The 21,070-nt window shown below is 43.2% G+C and overlaps 2 protein-coding genes across 2 annotated transcripts; one reads left to right on the top strand and one right to left on the bottom strand.

Annotated features, from left to right (window-relative positions):
- Nucleotides 1-353: 353 nt before the first annotated feature.
- LOC124470340 (oxygen-regulated protein 1-like) lies at nt 354-10,562 on the top strand. Its single transcript, XM_047024182.1, has 6 exons — nt 354-417; nt 1,322-1,972; nt 2,548-2,704; nt 3,194-4,317; nt 6,697-7,012; nt 8,912-10,562. Exons 2-6 carry the CDS (start codon nt 1,331-1,333, stop codon nt 10,273-10,275), a joined length of 3,603 nt encoding a protein of 1,200 aa, XP_046880138.1. The 5' UTR covers nt 354-417; nt 1,322-1,330; the 3' UTR covers nt 10,276-10,562.
- Nucleotides 10,563-11,923: 1,361 nt separating this feature from the next.
- Nucleotides 11,924-20,980, bottom strand: esco1 (establishment of sister chromatid cohesion N-acetyltransferase 1). The gene is made up of 10 exons (XM_047023836.1): nt 20,908-20,980; nt 16,212-20,343; nt 16,003-16,090; nt 15,667-15,853; nt 15,465-15,573; nt 15,186-15,317; nt 14,435-14,524; nt 14,128-14,271; nt 13,816-14,000; nt 11,924-13,475 (listed from the first exon to the last, which is right to left on the bottom strand). The coding sequence occupies exons 2-10, from the start codon at nt 20,340-20,342 to the stop codon at nt 13,307-13,309; spliced, it is 5,235 nt and encodes a 1,744-aa protein (XP_046879792.1). The 5' UTR covers nt 20,343; nt 20,908-20,980; the 3' UTR covers nt 11,924-13,306.
- Nucleotides 20,981-21,070: the final 90 nt, after the last annotated feature.

The following is a 21,070-nucleotide window of genomic DNA, read 5'->3' as shown; positions in this document are numbered from 1 at the left end:
TGGCAATCAATATACTGTCAAATATATTCAAGCAAATAAGTAAAGTATGCAATATCCAAGCTAATAATTTACTTCCTGGTAGAATTGTTCTACTTTATTTAATTGTTGATTTAATCAAATGATCACTATTATCAACAATAAGAGTAATCAGAGAATTAAACCCATTCTTTTATCCAGCAGTGATATTGTGTGTTTGTCCCATACATGCTCTTCCAGTAAGGACTCCTCACACACAAGACTGTCGTAGAGAAGATTAACTCTAAACAAAGATTAAGCAAATTAACCATGATGGTACCTCCCCAAAATAAGCCTTGGCTCAAGCGCAGTTGCTTTAACAGTAGTCATGAAGTAGAGTCCCGAACAACATTTAATGGATACTCAAAACGGGTGGGATTCTATATATAATTATATATATAGGTGAGTTCATTTTGATTGATCATGTTCTGTATGTCTTAAATCATGTGTTTTCTTCTTAAACTGAATCAGTTGTGCAATGATGTTATGTATTTCTTGGTGTTGGTAGTCTGTTGTTCATTTTTTTTCTGTCTACAGTCGAGACGTTCTTGAACACAATATTTGTTGAAACCGTTGTTAAAGTATTTAAGTCATTGATATTTTGAAACAAATACAAAACAGTGAGTGAGGTGATATTTGTGCCAAATATATACTTGGCAAATTATTGTTTTCAAGATAAAATAAACTGTGTCATGTTTAAACTGACATAATCAGGTAATTTTTAGCTAGTTCTGATTATTGTATGTTGTAATGGTCCTTTAAATCTTTCTCTTAGTGGCATGCAAGTCCCAACCATAGTAGGTAATTAACTAATTGAATGTGTCAATGGCTTGGCAAAGTGCCCAGTAGTCAATCTGTTCAACCTGAGGGTAGCAACAGCAGCACCTTGAGGTCAACAACAAGTGTCCTTGAGATGTCACATGAGATATTTAGAATACTTTTATTATTATTATTGACTTAATGCAGGATAAAATGATGAGATCAATTCTGTTTTGTAAATACATATAAATGAAAAACAATGAAAAGAAAGTCGCAATTTGCTAAATCAATATTTATTCAAGAATTTGTTTTCTCCAGATAGTTTATAATTGTTTGATGCTCTGACTGCAGTGTATTGCTTTTGGTTGTACTGTAAGTGAAAAAAATACGCATAGGTGTTGGGAGAATACTATATTGTGGGCTTAAGCAGCTTGAGCATCAAAAGTGAGCAGACACTGGCTGATTAGTTGCCTGTGACTGATAAGCAAGCTAATACATACATTTTATTAGGCTACTCACAACTGTTTCTCCACTGCTCTCATCCTAGCAAATCATCATGACTGAAATGGCATCTCGCAAGGCCTTTCTGGACCAGTCATCCGGAAGCGGGCACTCAGTGACCACCTCCCGCCAGCCTTATATCATCGACTCCATTGCTTCCAAGAGGGTGTGCTTCTACAAGAGTGGGGACCCTCAGTTCAATGGCCTGCGCATGGTCATCAACAGCCGCACCTTTAAGACTTTTGATGCACTTCTGGACAGCCTCTCCAAAAAGGTCCCGTTGCCCTTTGGGGTGAGGAACATCACAACCCCACGAGGGGTGCATGCTGTGCATAACTTGGATGAACTGGAGGATGGGAAGGCCTACATCTGCTCTGACCAGCGGAAAGTCAAACCTATCAATCTGGCATTGGCCAATAAGAAGCCACCACCCTGGTACCATGCCAGGCCAATCAGTGCCCGGCGTCAGGCCCTACAACTGGCCAGGAAGTACCCAGCTCGGGCCAAGCGTAAGCAGGAACCGGGGGTTGCGAGGCCCCCCAAGAAGCTGACAGTGTTCAGGAACGGGGATCCCAGTGTGAAACACACAGTGATGCTTCAGAGGAGGACAACACCCACCTTTGAGTCTCTGTTGGATTACGTATCAGAACTGATGCAGTTTCCCGTGGTTAAACTACACACACCTGATGGAGGACGAGTGAGTGCTTTTACTCATCTGATTTGAACACAGCAGCTGATGTCATTCTTGCCTCATAGGTTTAGTTTACACAGGATAGATTACACTATTGTCTGTGGTTTCATATTTGAGCATTATTTTAACTAACCAACATGTGAATCTCACCCCAGACTGTCATGTGTTTGGTTCTGGGTTATCATTAATTGTTACCTCAGACAGTGTGCCATTTCTGATGACTGTTAGCATCTGGTTTCCTTACCCTGAATGGGTGAACCATAAATAACTGACAAAAGAGGCTGCATGTTAAGCTTCTTTGTAGTTGTCTTATCCTATTGATGACTGTTATATGATAAGGCCTTCATGGAAATGGTTTTCCTGAGGTTTGTTGGTTTGATTGTCATACATCAACCAACAATCAGGTTTAGCTGGTCATTACATAAAAAAGCTATTAAAACTAGAATGTATTGGTATGGAATCAGATGAATTTTAAAATATAAAGATGACAAGATTTCATTTCTAAAGTTGTCTTTAATAACAGTGACTTTATATCATTAATTTATTTTAACAATGTATCTCTTTGTCAATCTGCCTCACAGGTGGATGGCCTCCCAGCCTTGATCTTGTGTTCTGGAAAAGTAGTGGCTACAGGCCGGGAGGCCTTCAAATCTGCCAACTACAACACCCAGAAATCAATTACTCCAACATGGCTTCCTGCCAGTCGTATGGCACCCAAAAGAAAGAAACGTGCAATTCGTAAGTCAAACTATGTTTTTTTAAGCATCACAAACACATTTTTCAAATTAAAATTTACAATTCAATTGGTAACTTGTAAGCGAAGTACTATCAATTCCTTTCCCAGTCAGTCATCATCATCACATTTAATGCATAAATAACTAGCCCCTGCTTGATATATACAGTAAGTGTAGCTGTCTGCCTGACTATAAGCTTGCCCCTCCCAGTCTACTCACACGATAAGAGGGAAGGTGCTGAGACATGAACATCATCCGTAATACCATGGGTGACCTACATACTCTATCCATTGCCAGCCAGTCATTAGCAGTATGAGCTGTGTAGATTGTGGCACTGGTTTCCTCACTCCAGTACCTTTCTAACTTTATTTTTCTTCTCTTTCTTTTTTTAAATAATTTTGGAATATCCTCCAAAAATCCATGGATCTGGTGTGACCCGTCTGCCTCTCAACATGCACTCTCAACTCTTCTGCTCCTATCAATCTCTCCAAAGGGAAAAAGAAAACCATGTCCAGTGGCAGTAAGTCAAGGAACTTCTCCTCATCGTCAGAGAGATACTTTGTCAATCAGATACAGAACTCCGTTGCCGGAAGTCTCTGTGACTTTCCTAGTAACTCTGGGGAAATGGAAACTGGTCAACTGTTGGAGTCTGTCGCAGAAACGGAGGGAGACATCTGTCTGGAGGATGGGGTGGAAGGGATGGAAAACTGCATGCCCCCAGATGATGACATTGAAAAGTCCTTTCGGGTCAACCAGGATGGTAGTATGACAGTGGAGATGAAGGTACGCCTGACTATCAAAGAGGAGGAGACAGTCCATTGGACGACCACCCTGAGCAGATCCAGCGTGGCCAACCAGCTCAGTGTGGCCTCGTTGCCTGAGTCTGACCCTGAGGGCGGCACCTTAGAACCACAAAACTCAACCTCCACTGACACCATCAACAAACACAACTTCAAAGATGGTGACGATCATTTGCCACCAGAAAATGGACTCACAAGCGGTGGGAATGAGGAGGAGGAATCCGAGCACCAGGCAGATGTGGTCTTTCCCAGGAGAGCTCCAACACCAGGACCCAGGAGATCAAGACAGCACCAAGCCTCATTGGAGGGTATTAAAACTGTGAAACCAGAGGAGATCCAGCAGAAAGCGGTTGGCTCGTATTCGTATAGAGAGGATACTGGAACTGGGAAGGTGACAGAGGAGTACTGCATGGTCAGACAGTGCAGCACAAGGCCAGTGCCCAAACCCAGGAGAGTCAGGTCCTTGGATGTCAACAGTTACAATAGAAATCCAAGCAGTTTGAAATCTGCAGGGGATGCTGAGATCTTACAGATGGATGATAGTGGGGGGAAAATCACTGAGACAGTTTTCCACATATACGAGCAGCAGACCTGTCGAGATAACTCTCTGGCAAATAGCCAGTTTAGTGTACAGGGTGTTTCAATGTATGGCCTGCTTTATGGGCGACCAGCCACCTCAGATACAGCACACTTCTCATCTAGTTATGACTTAGAAACAGAGCTGGGAAGACCCTCTACAGCTTCAGAATCACTCAATGTGTGGAAGACCGATGACACGTCTTCTGAGCTCACCCCCCAGCAACTGAAAACTAGAAAAGTAGGTAATTTACCATCTCAAAAACGCAAAGCAGTAAAGGTCTTAAAGGATCAACTCTCTAACCCTTCAAAAAACAAAGTGTCGGGCAAAGAAAACGCATCCTTCAAGGCTGCCAAAAAAGCCCAGCGTCTTTCTTCAAAACCCAAAGCTAAAAAGAACCTATCTCGTAAGGGTATGACCCCAGAAAAAAGACGCAAACAGAGTAATGCCGATGTTCCTGACAAAAAAGCAAAAACAGTTTTTTCTAGCATTGCATCGTTAAAGAAAATTTATGGATTTAGGCCAAAAACAGTCAAAAGTCTATTCAAGCTAAAAAAGAAACGAAAAACAGCTGTTAATGGCAGTATGAAAACAACAAACTCAGAATTGCCTGAGAGCTTGATTCAGTTCAACAATGAAACCCCAAATGAGTCATCACCTGTGAAACAGCAGAATTGTTGTGAAAATGAAACTACAGTCCTGTTCAAGAGTAATATGTTGAATGTTTCACACTCTGAAGAGACCCAAGGTAAAGAAACACTGAAAAGACGGATGACTGTGCCTGAAGAGACAGAGGTTGACAAAAAAACTGAGAGTGCATCACTGCCAGAACTAGACTCATCCCCCTCTGTTGTCAATGAATATGTTGAACACTGGCTGGAGTTAGCTCAACCTAGGACAACTGTGTACCCAGAAGAAAATTCACAGATGGATCTTAAGGGAGGTATTTCAGAGGTGTCAGAAATAAATTGTGAAGTGGTAATCACAGACAAAGAAAAAACACCAAACATCCCATTCTTGGAAAGAATTCCTTCACCAAATGTTACAATACAGGAGAACCTAATACCAGAAAACAAAGCATTGGGACAAAGTCTGTTAAGTGAAAAGACTTCATCAATAAGTGATCAAACTTTGCATTCTAATGACCCAATCGCCCAAGGTCAAAATGCTGCCCTGAGGCATTCAGACAGTCCATCTTCGGAAAACTCAGGAATTCCTATTAAAATATCAGTACAAAAGAGGACACCCTCCAACAGTTTCGCAATGGAGAAGACTTCACAATGTACTGAGCCCACTGGGGAAGAACCTGCACCTCCTGCCAGTGTTTTGGATTTGACTTCAGTAGCTAGTAGTCCCTCGTACTACATGTTTTCATCACCCAGTAGTCTTGCATCAGAGGACATGCCAGCATCAATGAACCATTTGTCAGATGAAGCTTCATCACCAACTAATGAAAAAACAAAAATATCCAATCAACCTATTCTGAACGACACGTCATTATACAGAAACTCTTCTGTAAAGAAAACTCGATTGGTCAGTAATCTCTCACTGGAAAGGAAAATGTTTCAGAGAAAAGCTTCTGTGGAGAAATCAGCATTAACCAGTGACACATCCGAAAAAGAATCATCAACTCCGGTTGAAACAGCAGTAGCAAATACTCCACAGTCCTGTCTCTCATCTGAAAGAAAATGTATCCCTACTGATACCTCAGTGGAAAAGACACCACAGTCCCATATCATCTTAGATATTTCCTCATTAGCTAGTAGTCCCTCATATATCCTGTCTTCACCGCCTAGCAGTCTGGTGTCAGAGGGTAGACTGTCAATTAGTCCATCATCGGATGAGGCTCCATCACCAACTGACAGCCCATTAGAAGAGAAATTAGTCAAACCACCATTGGTCACCACTCAGACAGATCCCCCATTTTTTCCAAAACCTTCAGTGAAAAAGACACGATTAGTCAGTAATCTCTCACTGGAAAGAACACTGTCAGCTAGAAAGGCTTCTTTAGAGAAATCCGAATTACAGAGTGATCCTATGACAGTAAAGACTCAAGTTAGTAACAGTCCAACATTGGAAAAATCACCACTACAAAGAAATCAACCATTGGAAACTGCAGGGTTACCTAACAATCCCTCACTTGATAAAACTACCCAATTACCCACAAATCCTGGAACCAACAAGATACCAGCACCACGCAAAAATCTTTTGCCAAAGAGACTTTCACCCTATTCTCAGTCTTTGGAAATTGTCTCACCACCTACAAAAGTGAAATTGAAGAAGAAATCATTGACTCAAAATCACTCATTGGACAACACAGCTGATCAAAAGACACCCTCACTAAGAAGAAAACTCCAAACTGGGATTTCAACTAAATTGATGCCAAAGTCTACCAGTGCATCTTTGGAAAATACATCGCCACTTCCTAGTCCCACATTACGAAATCCTAAACAAAGGATGAATAAGGAAGATAAAGTAAGCAAGACCCGAGTAGGAGATACTATGACAGTAACAGAAGTTAAGCCCTCAACAATAGTACACATTACACCACAGTCATTTATACTGGCTGGCCAGCCTGACACAAAGCCTGTGCTTGAGAAACTCTGCTACTCCATTCAGTCAATTAGACAGTTGACACAGAACAAACGTCGGTCCTGCCTGGAGAAATCTAACAGTTTACCAGACTTCTCTTCCCATGTGGCCTCTACATTCGGGTCTTCCTCTAAAGCTCTCCTGGCATTTTTATCTGTTATGACACTAAAGGAAGGTATTGCTAACTTTAACATGCATGAATTAAATGCTAACAGTGTAAGCTGTGCTGAGGCTTTGAAAATGATTGAGACTCTGAGAGAAATCGCTAGTATGGAGGATGCTGACAAGTTGCAAGCTAGCTTGACAGAATTGCAGAGGTCGGCCTCCATACAACTGTTACAAAGTTGGAGGGGGTTTCAGGAACTCAGTGACAAAATCAAAAGTCGTAGCTCAACACCCAATAGTTCAGAGCACAATGTCTTAATTGTGCCATGCCAGAAGGAGGAGCTTTGCAATGACGAGAACATTATCAATGAGCTAATTAATGAGTTTGATATGCCTGAAGAACTAAAGGAAGAGTTGGCAGCTCTTCCTGTGATTGTAGAAATGGAGAGTGATGAAAGAGAAAAATCTATGGAAGTTATAAAAGACGGTGAAATAAATGGCCATTCAACCTCAATCCTTCAGGAACAAATCGTCAATGTTGACAAAGGCATTTGTAATAAAGAACCTAACGTGGATGTAAAATCCATCATAAAGCAATTCATGAATATTCAGCATGCCAAAGAGGTGATTGACATGAGGGTATCTCCAAACACAGACTGTTTAAGCCATAGACAAAAGCAAATGTACCCATGCAATCAAATCTTAAAAGAAGACAAAATCTATCTTTCTGACAGACGGTCATCCAAAGATAACTGTTCTGAACATCCATTATCAGGAGAAGAGCAGACTAACTGTCTTGCTGACCCTTTGGAACATGAAGAAAAAAGTCTCAACTTGCCATCAAGTCATAAGGAGAAGATAGACAGGGAAAACTTAGAAGACGATAAAAAAGTGAACACAGAGGATTACCCCAGCTGTATTGATCCAGACAATAACTTTACAGAGTTGAACAGAAGCAGTCAGGATAGCTTGTCTAGCCCAGAGGAATACCAGTTGAGATCTGAGGAAGAGTTACCAGAGGTTGAGAGTAGCAAAATGATGCAGGTTAGCAATGAGGAGAAACCTTCCACCACTGCAGAGAAACATTCCACATCCGATGAAGAACAGGAGAATCCACTTGGTTTCAATAACTGTCCAGAGCAGAAGTTTAGTGAAAGTAGTGAAGAACGTTCTGTGGAGGAGCAGGCTAGTTTTGAGGAAGAGGAGCCTGTGGTTAAATATAATGAGCTGCAGGTTAGCAGTAGCAACAAAAGTCCTCCGACCCTTGAAAAAATACAATTAAACTCTTCGGAGGATGAAGAAAACAGACAAAGCCCTGCTAGATGTTTAAAGCAGAGGATAAGCAGTGAGGAAAGCCTCTGTAGCTCTGAGGATGAAGAGGAGGAGGAAACTGAGGTGAAATATGAGGACCTAAATGTTATCACTGAGGAGAGAGATTTTAGCTTTGAGGAGAAAGCAAGCTCAGAAAAGGAGCAGGAAGTTCACAAGGATCAGCTCAGCAATAAAAAACAAGTTCAGGAGATTAAATATAGTAAGGAGAGGGTACCTACCCTTGAGGTTGTGAAGGATAACTTAGATGTGGAGGGATACCAAGCAGATGATTTGGGTTATGCTGATGTGCAAACCTATGAGGAGCAGAACATTGAAAATGAAAGTCACAGTACTGTGAGAGAAAAGCCGTCAAGCTTTGTTGAGGAGCCGAGAATTATAATCATAGAGGATACAAACCGTTTAAGAAAAATTTCCAGCCCTATAGAAGAGCATTACAGCTTTGACACATGTCAAACAGACAGTGGAAATGAGCACATCAGCTGTGAAGAACAAGATTCTGCAGAAATTGTGAATTTTGAGAACAAACTATGTAGCTTAGAAGAGAGGCATTCCACCTCTGTGGAAGAACAGTCTAGCTCGGAAGAAGAACATGTCACTGTAGAGCAGTACATAGAAGACAGCAATGCAGAGTATCAGGACAGCTATATAGAGGAAGAACCTTCTGAAGAGGATATAAATGACCAAATGACTGAAGGAAAAATGTGTTGCACATCAAACAAAGAGAACACAACAACAATTTCTTATGAAATGACCAAAGAAAAAAACACTTGTCATTCTGTTGTAAAGCCAGTGCCATCTGTTGCAGAACGAGTGGGGATCCTGGAAAAGAAAGTATCTGGTTCAGACCAAAGGAAAACTGTGATTGTGGAGACACCTGGCATAAGACGATTAGCCCAAATAGAAACTCCTATTGGATATGAGGCTGACGATTTAACAAACGTGTCCCAACTGTCCAATGAGCAAGGCCAGATTGATGTCTTCATGAAGGAAAGCTCTGAAATGCGCATAACTAATTCGGCCTTGTCCACACACTCAGCTCCTCCATCCTCTTTAGCCTTCAGTTATGATTCCAGTGGCTATTTGACCAGAGAGACTGAGAGAAACAAAGTTCAGTCTATAAAAGAGATGTTTATGGCTAAAAGTGTTGCTGATATTCAATACGGCCATAGACAGCTTCCTAGCCCCCTCACCTCAGATCTGTCTGACTCTAGACCTGAGACTTCAGACAGTGGGGGTCACAGATCACATGTCTCACCTGAAGTGTCCAGTGGTGAAGATGAATCTGTGATCAAATCCATTGCCAAGGGAATTGTCAGAAGAACCATCGAAAGGCTATATGGAAAGAGAGACGACGAGGTCAAGGACAGCAATGAGGAAAGACCACCATCCCCATCAAAACAGAGGCTAAGAGACAGGGCCATCAAAAGTATCCTGTCCCCTTTCCATATGGCTCAGAGCAAAGTGCTGTCTGATTTATCATACTTCAACGCCACCAGTCCGTTCGAGTCCTACAGTGAACCAACACGATGTATTGCCTTCAATGCGCAAGTTGGGCCCGGAGACAGCGTCCTAATAGACAAAGGCAGATGGCTGATTAACGAAAATGCCCCGATCAGAAAGTCCATCTCAGAACCAATTGCAATACACAAGGCCACTGAATTGTGCACCAAAACAGAGAATGAGTGTGACGATACAAAGGAAGAAATCCCCTATTCTCACTTCAGCATGAGCACCCAGAATAAAGACCTGTCTTCTGAACTGGAGGACAAAATGAAGCCAAAGGTGCCAAGGTGCACCTATTTCACTCTGCCCCATGGGAGTGACACAGACCTCTACCAGGATGAAATGAGGACAGCGGGCAGGAGTGGCGCCGAGGGCGACCTCATGACGGAGAAGCTAGACAAGTCTGAAGAAGGTGAATCCAAAACGTGGGTGGAGAAGAATGGAAAATTGCCTGCTTTCACCCCTACTGACTTCAAGATAACGAAAGATAATAAAGTTCACCCGCTGGAAGATGGCCCCATGAAGGGTCAGGTGGTTGTGGTGGTACAGCCTGGGAAAGGTCAGACAGGTCTCAAAGGTCAGACTGTTGTCAATCGGAGACCTCAGGAGCCAGATGCACTGGAGATTCTTTATGTCTTCTGTGGCCAGCACTGCCCAGTGCTGTGACATGCTGTACAGTTAACATAGGCTTCCTGCCAGAGGGGAACTAACAATCTTACAGTATTGAATGCCTGAAGAATTTGAAGGATTTTACACTATTCTCATAAAATGAGATTATCATTTTGACACTTGGTGCCTGAACTTCAATGTTGCCATATAGCTTTGACACTGTGTAGCATTTTGTCATTCCATTTTGTCAAAATATATGAATTAATATGTAAACTGATATATTTAGAAAAAATAGAAAAGGCATCACTTAGTACAATTTGTAAAAACATCTCTAATGGATATAACTTGACATACAACTTTGAGTTAAACTTTAAGCATTATTTTTATATTGTGTAAATAGTTGATAAATAATTGACTTTATTGACTGAAGATTCTGAGATTTAAATTAGCTGAAAAAATTAAGTTGTTGTGTTGAATATTTCTGTTACTGAACCTAAAACCCAGTGTGTTTTCCAATCTCGAAGGCAGCTCTTTGTACTGTAGGTGTGTTGTTCAGAGAAAGAGCATCCTGAGTATTACTGTAATCTTGTTAAAACGCTTAGAGCAGATAAGGTCCACACAGATGTCACATAGCAGTGAGGACCAATCCCCTTCACTCGGTTAGCGTGCCTCTGTTAGGATCGGGCTTGTGTTAGGTTCAGTGAGGTCAGCAATGCTATTTTCATCCTATTCAGCACAAAGTAATTGGACTTACGTTATCTTATACATACAGTACGCTAATAACATCAATAGCTTCATAAACACAGTAGAGATGTTAGTATTGTATTTGATTCTTTGTTGTCATGTGCAGCTTTATGCCCTTAAGTGTAATGAATTTCTAGATATATATTTCAAACATTTAAGCAGCAACTAGACCAGCAATAACATACCTTTCATGTTATGTGTAGATACACCTTTCTAAACTTGGCAGCTGTGAAGTGTTATCTGTTTATATCTTGTTTCTTGAGAGGTGACAATAAAAATGTGTCTGTCAAATGTGTCTGTGTTTGGAGTCATCAGCCCTGGAGCTCTTGAGGAGCAACATAGATCCCCCCCCCTTTCCCTTCCCTACTGCATGTGAGGAAGTATCCATGTTGTTCTAAGGGCCTTTTGTTTCTCTGAAGTAACTGTCCAGCAGTCCTGTGTTGTGACAGGAGAGCTGTGGAATGTACAGACAGGGGAGAGTGTTTACGTCTCCCTCTACAAAGACAAATAACATGAAGGCCCCACTGTAGGTATTCCCATGTAGACCTGGGCCAGGAATCAAGGTGGGTGCTGGTCTGGTTCATTCCTGAGACTGCAAGTGAGGATGATGATGATTCTTAGTAAATCAAGTCACTTCACTGTGAGAAGAGCTGATTAATTTAAAGTGGAATCCAAGTTAGTACAACATGCATGACTCCCGTTACTGTGAGGCTAGAACACAGCAAGACACCATCATCACCACAACAAGGACATCAGACTAAGGTCTCTGTAATACAGTATATTAGTGCTTTGGTCTCTGCACTATGAACCTGTGAACACTAGATGGAATCAGCTGACACAGTCAACCCATTCCACAGTAGGCCATGAGGTAAACGTATTCTTAAAGCAAGTATGTATCCATGTTTCCACCTTGCTTTTTTCAAGAAACTGAAAAAGCTACTAAGGAAATAAAAAATAGTAACATTTTCCAGTTTATTTTTAAATAGCTATTTACATGACAGCTTTGTATAAATCAAATTTTCTTACATGTGACACACATGGTATTTCTAAGAGCAAAAACATTTTCAACTGAGAGGATAGAACAACATAAATGGATGAATCCACGTAGAAACTAGAAGAACGTTCATCTCCACCTGACAGACTATCTGCCTGAACTATGGACACAAACTTGACCTTCTGATGGCATTCTCGATTTTTCAAATACCAATTAATTATAGCCTTTTCATTCTTGGCATCTTTTGATGCAGTAAGAATGTATTCAACCTTTTATTTATGGAAAAAAAAATTGGATGTTCATATATAGATTCTATATAGATCTCAAATAAAAAAAGTGAGTATAAATCGAGTAAACAAAGGTTTGTTGTTTTGTCGATGTGAGCATTGTTTCTGATTGAAGTACGTTTACATATCCTCATTCAAATCGTCAATTCTTATTGTGCACAGTAAGGAACATGAACATAATACAGTAATAGGCTACACTGTAACTTCTTCTGAGGCAATTTGGTGTGAGAACTTTCAGTAAGATCTCTACAGCAACTTCAAGGGGAAAATGCCCCATTTAGAGTTTGAATGATCTTGTCAATGGAGCATGTCCCTCACAATGAAAAGCGGTTGATCACCATTTTAATAATGGATATGTTACTCTAAGACATATTATCATGATACATGGCAGCATAATTTAGAAGAACCACCAGTGAACACAGCTAGGTAAAATTGAATACATTATTTTGAGAAGTAGTGACATTAAATTTCATATTCTGAACCTTTGCAGTGATTAAATCACATTCACAGAGATGAACTGCAACACCTCAGAGTACAAAGATTTTAAACACCTGTGAACTTCAACCTTTTGTAAAAGCTACATGAAATGTATTTTATGGCCTGACCATCACAGATCATAGGATAAGTGTGAAATAAAATTTAGTGTACCTCTAATATTAACCTGTGCTTATGGATCAAAACAACAGGTTGAATCATGACATAATCATTGAACTCTATTGCTGTCAAGTTTCATGCATGTAAACTCTATAATACTCCCAATAAAAGCAGTTTCTGTACTTGAAAAACACATAAAGAAAATATTATTTGTTTCAAAATACTATGCAGGGATTAAAGGGAGAATTAATCAATTCAAACAACATCTGGTTGTTTTCAACCTGAGATTAAAAACCAAGATCCCCCCCAAATGTCATTACAGTAGGTTTTCGCCTCCTGATGAATGATCCACTCAGTGTAAGAGTCACAGAGAGAGAACAGTGACACAGCCAATGAACAGATCCAGATACTGGTCCATGTGGGAAAGTCCAACTTGGCTGGGTTAACATCAGTCCTGCCACATGATCCATCACACCACATCAGGGCTTGGTTTGGTTGAACGTGTCCCACTGACAAAGTTATACACCAGGAACTGAGAGGTGCCGCAGTAGTGCGTTGCGAAGAGCTTGCCGTCAGGGGTAGGGTCAGAGAAAGCAATCTCATCTTTGCTCAAGTACGAGCCGTAGATAAAGTTGTTCCTGCGTGAGATGAAAGAACAGAAAAAACATGTTGAGATATTTTGTGAAGACAAGATGTGTGTGTGTTCGTTAATAAGTGAATGTATCCCTCATCATGAAAGGAGCAAGAATATCAGTGTTTACAACGTGTGTCACATGCATACTTCTTATCATTCATTTGTAGATTCAGGTTTCACGTGCTATGACTACATCTTGATAGTGTAAGAGACTATTTTGTGTTTCAAGCTTTGTCAGAGCTGTCTTTCCAAACTGAAATGTGTAGTTTTTCATCAATCAACTCCAGCAGGGTTCGACTGAGAAAGTGTCTACACAGGGAGAGGGATTGCGAGAGGTGCTGGACCTGAGACACTCGATCATGCGCGATGCGATGCCCTGGCGTCTCATCATGCTGAAGACCCAGATGCGGCTGATCCCGCAGAGGGCTGGCTCGGCAGTGGTGGAGCAGCACCATGCTCTCTGGCGCTCAAACATCACCTTTTCCCCCTCGGAACCCTCCGGACTGGGCTCCTCGATCACCCTGTAACCCTGGAGACACACAGACACACACAATTATTATATGCAAACATTTGTAAATTCTGTCTAGATTCGATTTCAAAATTAAGAATCCTCGTTTAAAATGATTAATTCTCACAAACAATCCCAGACCACTTACCTCTTGAATGTGCTCGGCGATAAGGCATCCTGCCACTTTCTTGTCGTTGGAGATGAAAAGGAAGGTTTTGGTCTTGGACAGACACTTGGTCTCCACCTGCTGGAAGCCCAAGTCATTGTCCACCATCTCCCTGATCTCCTCAACCTGCACAACCAGCCAGCGCACACAGTGAGGGTAGAGACTGGCACAGGACTGCTGAGCAACGCATGTCGAGAGCCAGATTTTATTTTAGGATTACTTATGTTACATAACCGTAATGGTATTCCATGTAAGTTGTAGTTTGAGAGTAAGAGCATAGCAAACATACCTTCTTCAGGGCATACTTAGGGTCATCAGGAAGGACCAGAATGATCTTGCCATCAGGGTACTCCCCCAGAATCCTCTCTTTCTTCCATCCCTGTTGAACACATTCGTTAATTGATGTGCGTTTTTTTTATTGTGGGACATTAAATGCAGGGTTGGTATGTTTTGCTGTGTTGGATGGACTGTGTGTTAGAGAGATAGATAGTGGGTTAGAGAGATGGACTGTGTGTTAGAGACATGGACTGTGTGTTAGAGAGATGGACTGTGTGTTAGAGAGATGGACTGTGTTAGAGAGCTGGACTGTGTGTTAGAGAGATGGACAGTGTGTTTGAGAGATAGACAGTGTGTTAGAGAGATGGACTGTGTTAGAGAGATGGACTGTGTGTTAGAGAGATGGACTGTGTGTTAGAGAGATGGACTGTGTATTAGAGAGATGGACTGTGTTAGAGAGATGGACTGTGTGTTCGAGAGATAGACAGTGTGTTAGAGAGATGGACTGTGTTAGAGAGATGGACTGTGTGTTAGATTGATGGACTGTGTGTTAGAGAGATGGACTGTGTGTTAGAGAGATGGACTGTGTTAGAGAGATGGACTGTGTGTTAGAGAGATGGACTGTGTGTTAGAGAGATGGACTGAGAGCTAAAGAGATGGCCTAGGAGTTAAAGAGAGACGTGTTAGAAAGAGTAAGTGTGGCGTGTGGTAGAGTGAGCAGCTGGCACGTGACTGCCTGACAGTGAGCGACATGTCCCTCTCACCACGTATCTGACAGCGCTGATGAACTGGTTGTGGAAGAGCATATGCTGGGACTCGTCTTCAGGGTTGGCAGCAGAGTACAGCATCCCACAAACACTGCAGGCCACAGCGCCAAAGTGCTTCTGCCCTGCATCCTAGGAGATGTCAAAAAAACACACGCATGCCAGCAAGCAAACACACACAATCAGCTCTGCATCAGCCGTGATAACAGCCCTGACGGTACACCATCATTCACATTCATTACACTGAGGGAAATGTTTAACATGATTCGGTTAACTCACAATGATGGTTTGAGTTCCGTCTTTGTCTGCCTCCTTTAGCTTCTTCACTTCTTTCTGGAGATGCGCGTCAGAGAGGGGAGCACTGTTCTCTCCTGCCTCAACCTTCACTCTGTAACAGAAGGCATTCACGGTTAAGTGTGCTGAATGTTTAGGCAAATAATGCGTCTGTGAATGGCCTATTCAGTTTGTGAAGGATTCTTACTGGTTGAGCGGCTTTTCTGGTGCTTTTGTCTCCGTAGTTGTTGCTTGTGTTGTTGTTGTTGTTGTTGTTGCTGCTTGTGTTGTTGTTGTTGCTTGTGTTGTTGTAGTTTCCTGTGAAGCTGTTGTTGCTGGTGGAGGTGTAGCCGTCGTTGTCTTGGCATCTGGTGCTGGTGACTTAACCTCTTTAACTATGAGGATGGTAAGAGAGAAAGATATTAAAATCATAAAATGTGACTTAGATAAAGTATTATGACACTAATAGGTTCAGCTAATACAAAGGATTACAACAACAAACAAATCTGACAAGTATATGTAAATTAAAAGATGTTTAGAATACCAGCAGGCTTGTCTTCGTGCTTCTGTTTGTCAACAGGGCCTCTCTGAGGCTCTTTAGGAAGAGGGGTAAGTACCTTCCTTGTCGATATCTGTAAACGAATGGTTAGGAAATCACTTTGAAACATTGCACATCACAGACTGCATAGTTATCACAAATGTCTGAGTCAATCATTTTCAAAGTGGCTGTCTGAAAAGGAGCTTGACAATTACCTCTGGCTTGCCATTCTTCGCAGTCATGGGTGCCACTTGCGGCGCTGGCACTACTAGCTTCTTGACTACAGGTTTGGGTTCATCGTCCATGCCGTCAAGCTCAAAGTCGTCAGCAGAGTACCTGGGTCTGGGTCTGTAAGGCTTATAATCCACCTCAGGCTTGGGTTTCTGTTTGGTCATCCCGTTGGGCATGGGCGGAGGTACCGCTGGCAGGACTCTCTTAGGACCACTTCTGGTAACTCTGATGGTAGGTCCCTGCGTGGGGGTGGGTTTTGGGGGCTCAACTTTAGGGGGTTCAACTTTAGGTATTGCAGTCTTGCTGGTGGAAGCTGGAGAGGGAGCGGGAGCTGTCTTGGGTACAGCCGGACTGGGACTGGGCGTAGGCGTGACAGGGGAAATTTTGGCCACCTGGGATGCTGCTGGGGTAGCGGGAACGCACAGTGATGACAAGGCGGGTTTCACATCTGTCTCCGGAGCCATCTTCTGATTGGCCTGGTCCGATTTGAGCTTCTTCACCCTGGTCCACGACATCTTCTCCCGCTGCAGCTCCACCTGCCGCAGCCTCTGGAAGCGGGTCAGCTTCTTCTTCTCGTCGCTTTTCAGGGGCACAGTCACCTGGCTGATGAAGAAGCGCCTCTTCGGCGGCTCCACTGTGGGCTTAACTTCAGCCGGCCCAGCCTCAGGGGGCTTGGCCTCGGCTAGTTGTGCTGGTTTGGGTTCATCGGCAGCGACGGCAGACGGAACCCGCTCCTCAGGGCCAGCCGGAGTCGGGACAGCAGAGGCGGTGTCCGTGTCCTGGGTAACGGGCGGGGAAGGTGATGGCTGGCATTCCACATTTGCAGGTTCAGGTTTAATGGGAGGAACGGACGGCTCCTCCTTCACCTTGATCAACATGCTGTCTGAGGCGATGTCGTCAGCTATCTCTTCACACAGGGCCAAGAGGTTGAGCTGCCTCAGTCGATTGGCCGCTTTCTTGGAGGCCGCTGCCTTCTGCTCTGCCAGGGCGGCGAGGCGGGCTTTGGTCCTGGCCTGGGGGTTCATTTCCTGTTTCTTAGATTTCTTCTCAACGCTGACGTTTGTCTTTTTAACTTCGGTGGATACACCATTCGTGCTGCCTTGATTGGAAGAAACCAGGGCTGTATTTTGGGTACTTGGTTCCTGGATTTTCTGCTGGCTGCATGCCACTTCCTCTGATCTTTTCACTGGAGGGAATTCTTGTTTCGCCTGAATTTTCTGGTCTATGATTTCCAGATCACTCTCCAACTCTTCCAGGCTCTCCCCCACCACCTCCACAACACAGTGCCCAATCTCTATGTCCTCCACAATTATGGGGGTTGGTACTAGGCACTCAAGGTTCTCTGCGCGTTCGAAGTCACTGTCTTTCTTCAGGACCTCTGCAGAGCCTTGAACACACACATTTACAACCTCAGGGCTACTGTCATTTATGTCAGGAAAAAGCTCTCCACAAATATTGGACTCTTGGATGATTTTAGCCAGTGTATCAAGGGGAGGTGGACTGTCACTGACTTCATTGGCAGAGTTGTCCATAGCATACTGCTTCATTTCCTGAGTACCTTCACTTTCATTCACCTTTTCAAATGTGGAATTTGGCCCCTGTGTGCCTTCATTTTGATTTAGATCTGGGACAGCATCTGGCTTTATCTCTTCGGTCCCCTCACTTTGATGCACTTGTTCAGGTGTTGTATTCAACTCTTTGCTATCTTCAATCTGACTCGGCTGTTCAGGGACAGGATCTGAGTCCTGAGTCCACTCACTCGGATTCATTTGATGTTTAAGAGTAGGATCAGACTCTTTGTCATCTTTCACCTGATTCACCTGTCCACCAGAGGCAGCTTCTGATTTGAACTCAGTCCCCTCACTCTGATTCCCTTGATGATCAAGACTGGGATTCACATCTTTCACTTTTTCACCTTTCACCTCGTTCACGTTACCGGGGACGGCATCTGAAGTCAGCTCCTGAGCCTCCTCACTCACAATCTGATTCACCTGTTCAGGCGCAGCTTCTGATTTGAACTCAGTCCCCTCACTCTGATCCCCTTGATGATTAAGACTGAGATTCACATCTTTCACGTTATCGGGGACGGCATCTGAAGTCAGCTCCTGAGCCCCCTCACCTCCATGATGATCAGGACTGAGATTCGAATCTTTGCTCTCTTCAATCTGATTCACCTGTTCAGGGGCTGCATCTGATTTAAACTCTGGAGTCCCCACACTCAGATGTATTTGTTTTTCAAGAGTGGGATTAACTTCTTTGCTCGCTTCGATCTGATTCACCTCTCCAGGTGCTGGGACTGACCTTTGAGCTCTTTCTTCTTCAATCTCTTGTTTAGGGATGTGATCTGATGGCATCTGTGGGATCCCTTCATGCTTCTTCACATCATCTGGAACGGTCTCTTGTATCACCTCTTGATCTTCCTCAATCTGATCAACTCTTTCTTTCCTTTGTTCAGGAACATAATCTGATGTCACCTGTTGGGCTACTTCATTTTGCTTCAGTTGTGGAGGGACATAATTCAACTCATTCCGCTCTCCAGCTTCATTCACCTGTTCGGGGACGGGATTTGACTCTTGGGTCACTCCACTCGGATTCCCCTCTTCAAACATTTGCGTTAGTTCACCATGATTTGCCTGACCAGGAAGAGCCTCTGATGTAATGCCCTGTGTCCCCTTACTGTGGCTCACAGTTTCAGGGGAAGAACTACACTCTTGTGTGATCTCTGTGGTATAAATCTCTTCTGGAACGGCAAGCTCATCCAGAGTCCTTTCATTCTGTTTGCTCTCTTCAGGGGTTAGATCTGAGTCTCTGGTCCCCTCACTCTTTTGAACTTGATCAGGGTCAGATGTCTTCTCTTTCTTGCCCTGTTCAGGTGTGGAACTCGGCTCCTGGGTCATCATATTTGGGTTCACCTCTTCAAGGACATCAGTAGACTCCTCAGGTCCTTCACTAGAATGGACCTGATGAGGAGTAGGAATTGACTCCTTATGAGCTTCATTCACATGCTCAGGGACAGCATCTGAAGTCACTGGCTGTGTCTCGTCACTATGATTCACTTGTGGTGTGGGATTGGACTCGTTTCTTCCTTCTTTCTCTTTGAGTTGAGCAGGGATAGGATCTGGAGCCACATCTTGGATTTCGTCTCTTAGTTTGACCTGTTCAGGTATAGGATTTGACTCTTTGCTCCCTTCACAAGCAGTTACCTTCTCAGGGACAGCATCAGATCTCACCTGTGTCTCTTTCCTTGGTTGTATCTGTTCATGGACCGGCTCTGTCTCTTGGACCCTTCCTGTCTCTGTTAATTCCAGAGGTGTGTGAGCCAACTCTGGTATACCCTCTCTCACTGCCAACTGTTCTGGGGAAGGATCTGATGTTGACAGTACAGGTGCTTCAGTTTTCACATTCGCATCTCTTTGGCTCTCTGGGCATTTGGTCGGCTCTATACATCTCTCCTTTGTTTCCTCACCCTCGCTCCCAGACTTGGGCCAGCTGCTTGGAAGGGTTGAATACCTTCCATAGTTATGATCCATTTGTATTGGGTCAGGGGGCACTACTTCGCTGGCCTCCTTCGGGTCACATGATGACCCTATAGCAGAGCGCTTTCCTCTCACTCCATTCGAGTATTGTCTGATACAGCGGGGTCTGTCTCCCTCACTTCTCCCTTCGAACAGCTCGATTTTACTCCCCTCACTGCTAAGCTCGTCGTCAGATTCTGTGGAGGCTGTTCTAGAGATGCTGGCTGGTCTCTTAAGGGCAGCTTTGGAGTTGGCTGTCTTTGAGAGCGCTTCTCCGCAGGAGGCACTTGTGGCTTTCAGCAGCTTGGCTTTATTGCCAGGAGAACTGGGCATGGGCATGGGGGTGACCTCTGTTGTGTTCCCCTGAGAGGAGAGGCAGGCACTGTTTGCTGGTGTGCTTTCCTCTTCTGGCTCCCCTAAAGACTTTTTTCTAGTCCGGGGAGCAACTGTAATCCTCTCTGAGATTGAAGTTTCGTCAGATGTGCTTGATGTTTCTGAAGCTGTAGTATTATTGATTGGTGAGGGAAGATCATTCTGATCCGGTTTAATTTTCTTGCCATCTGTATCAGGGGAGTCCAACTTTCTTTTAGGGGCTGGCATTCTGTTGAAAGGAAATATTGAAATAATAGAGATTAGATGGCAACCCGACGATCTAGTTTGTAGAACAAATCACATACTTTGACAGCTCTTGACTTTGCTTGTTTTCTAGACCTGTACTGTACCGTTAGCAGCCAGCGGCAAATATATAAACACAGCTAGGTAGCAAGTTAACTTAGCGTACGTCGTTTTCGCCTATGCTGGCTTGGTTATCAAAAACAACAATGGCACACACATTACGCTTTAATAACCAAACCAAAACTTTCACCTTGAGTTATGTAAGTTAATTAACAGCCAAATTCACCAGTTTGTTACTATGCATGCTAGACTAGTTAACTACTAGCTAGCTAGTAGCAACTAGCGTCACAACCGTGCCATTTGATTTTGCATCGCTAGCTTGTAGGCTAGCAAGCTAACTAGCCAACCTTAAGTGATAGCTAGCAGAATCTGTGCAAAAAGCAAGTCAAGATATGCCACTCGATTAGCACCATACGACTAGGGTAAATGATTTAAGATACAAAGAAACATATGGGAACATAAAACTAACACATTTGCCACTAAAACTCACTTTGATGTTTTCTTAAACAACAGCTGTTTTTTTATCCTTCTTGTGATGAGAAAAATTGCTATACTTCCGGAGACAGGGTACCGGAAGTGAGGAGGCGGGCTAAGGGGTGTACTGAGTGTCAAAATTAATGACACAAAAAAAAATATATATTGTGCACGGAAGT

This window comes from Hypomesus transpacificus, chromosome 8 (genome assembly GCF_021917145.1).
Source record: "Hypomesus transpacificus isolate Combined female chromosome 8, fHypTra1, whole genome shotgun sequence".
Taxonomy (NCBI): domain Eukaryota; kingdom Metazoa; phylum Chordata; class Actinopteri; order Osmeriformes; family Osmeridae; genus Hypomesus; species Hypomesus transpacificus.
The sequence above is the reverse complement of the archived record's forward strand: the minus strand, read 5'-3'. Positions and strand labels throughout refer to the sequence as shown.